We start from the raw sequence: 2,341 nt of genomic DNA on the forward strand, positions 1-2,341 counted from the left end.
ATGCCGCTAACACACATTCACCCCAAAATTGTATGGATAAATTACCTTGAAATCGGAGCGCTCGTGCCACATTCATAATATGTTGATGTTTGCGTTCAACCCTCCCATTTTGTTGTGGAGTGCCCACACATGATGTTTCAAACACAATCCCATGCTTTAAAGAAAAATCACGCAAACAATGAAATTCGGTGCCATTGTCACTGCGTATTTTCTTGATTTTCTTATCAAATTGTCTATCAACAAAAGCAACAAAGTTCATAAACATAGACTCAACTTCATTTTTATTGCGTAACAAATAAACCCAAACTGCACGCGAATAATCATCAACAATTGTCAAGTAATATTGTGCCCCACATGATGAAGGAGTGCGATAAGGTCCCCATAAATCACAATGGACTAATTCAAACAGACTACTGGCATTGTGCTCACTTAATGAAAAATGATCCCTATGCTGTTTAGCGCGTGGACAGACATCACAGATTGTGTTATTATTGCTTCGATAAAATTGGCTTACATGAGGAATGAATTTTAACACTTTTTCTGACGGATGACCCAAACGGTGATGCCACAAATCTAGTGAGGAATCTCTGAATGTCAATGCATGAACCTTCGGAACACCCCGAAAAAAGTAAAGTCCATCAGTCCGTTCACCCGCTCCAATCAACATCCTCGTCCTCCGGTCCTGGATTACGCACAATGCATTAGTAAATTGAACTATACAATTGGAGGCATCTATTAATTGAGAGACAGAAATTAAGTTGCAATTTAATTGAGGCACAAAGAGAACATTATCAAGCTGCAAACCACCATCCAAAATCACACTACCCTCCTTCGTAGCAGTGGCATCTTTCCCATCCGGCAATCCCACCGGTATGTTTGTAATCTTTTTCACATTTATTAGACAAGATAAATTGCCTGTCACATGATGAGAGGCTCCCGTGTCAATAATCCAAGAAATTTTATTCATACCGTGAAGGCGATCCTTGGTTTTGGGAATATTCAAAGCGTCAAGAAGTTGTTGCCACTGTGCTGGAGTGATGCCTGATATTCCTGTTGACTCACCTAAGTTCGGTAGTGCATGAGACGGCCCACCTTTAGCACCGTAGCTATTGGTACCTGCTGTGGCTTTGTGGGCATGTACAGATGTGTTGTTTGTGCCCCTACCACGTCCTCCAGAACGGCTTGCTCCTTTCATTGGTCCATGACGACCCTGTCCACGACCACCCCGAGGACGGTCTCCCCACCAGTCGGGGAACCCATGAAGCTGAAAACACGAGCTTGCATCGTGGCCTTCTCTGTTGCAGTGAGTACAAAATTTGTCAGAATTGTCCACACGGTTAGATTTACCCCGTGCATCAGGTGTAACTCGAAAAGCCATGACATTGTCACTGTTCAGATGAGGTGAAGACTGTTCCCGCAGCAGCCTTTCATCCTGTATGACTCGCTGATAGGCTTGATCAATGGTTGGTAATGGATCTTGAGAAAGCAAATTTGAGCGAATCGTTGCATAAACACCATCTAGACCAATAAGAAAATGATGCAGGTAGTCTGCCGCACTTAAATCAGCCACTTGTTGGGCAATATTACACGTACATTGTCCACATTCGCAAGTCGGCTTTTTGACATAAGTCATAAGTTCATCCCATAAACGAGATAGACGACCAAAGTAGGCGGATACCTCTTCCCCTTTGCCTTGCTTGCATTCTCCCAAAGATGTCTTTAATTGGCATATACGAGTCCCGTTCACAACGCAAAAACGCTGCTTGAGATGTGTCCACAAGGATTGCGCATCATCATAATAGGAAAGAGTAGAGCGTAGTGATGGCTCGATAGTGTTGAGCAACCACGCTATGAGCATCGAATGCACTGCGATCCAGTCCTCCATTTTCTCAGGTGTGGTTGGTTTTGGGACTTTCCCTTCGACAAATCCGTATTTTCTCTTCGCTTGCAATGAGGTGCGAATTGCCCTCGCCCATTCATCATAATTCGGACCACGTAATTGAATTGGTGTAATCACGTTGCCTGGACTGTCACTGGGGCCTAGGAAAAATATCAAGTCGACTTTCTTCTCGCTATGTTTCTCGCCATTACCATTATTCTCAGCCATAATCTCTTATGGTACTGTAAGAAAAATGGTATTTTAATGCTCCCTAGGATTTTCCCTTGCTGCTGATACCATAATAAGGTTTACTGCTGGAAAAATGTGTATCTTTTCATTCATCAAGACAACAATATATATATACACATTTACAAGGAACTGTTACCCTATTAAGGCCAACAGAATTGCAGCCACTAATCATGCCCCTAATTAGGCTAAATAATTAGACTAAAAATATCTCAC

At 42.6% G+C, this 2,341-nt stretch overlaps 1 protein-coding gene across 1 annotated transcript; it reads right to left on the reverse strand.

Moving 5' to 3' along the window:
* Positions 1-584: 584 nt before the first annotated feature.
* On the reverse strand, positions 585-2,341 carry LOC114168968. Its single transcript, XM_028053972.1, has 2 exons — positions 970-2,341; positions 585-682 (listed from the first exon to the last, which is right to left on the reverse strand). Exons 1-2 carry the CDS (start codon positions 2,105-2,107, stop codon positions 648-650), a joined length of 1,173 nt encoding a protein of 390 aa, XP_027909773.1. The 5' UTR covers positions 2,108-2,341; the 3' UTR covers positions 585-647.

This window comes from Vigna unguiculata, chromosome 11 (assembly GCF_004118075.2).
Source record: "Vigna unguiculata cultivar IT97K-499-35 chromosome 11, ASM411807v1, whole genome shotgun sequence".
Classification (NCBI taxonomy): Eukaryota; Viridiplantae; Streptophyta; class Magnoliopsida; order Fabales; family Fabaceae; genus Vigna; species Vigna unguiculata.

What these genes read in the sequence shown, in the direction of transcription:
- LOC114168968 (XM_028053972.1), bottom strand. Translation starts at nt 2,107, where the DNA reads ATGGCTGAGAATAATGGTAATGGCGAGAAACATAGCGAGAAGAAAGTC. An exon ending in AACCAAGGATCGCCTTCACG is followed by an intron (nt 683 to 969) that starts GTATGAATAAAA and finishes TGCGTAATCCAG; the next exon opens with GACCGGAGGACGAGGATGTT.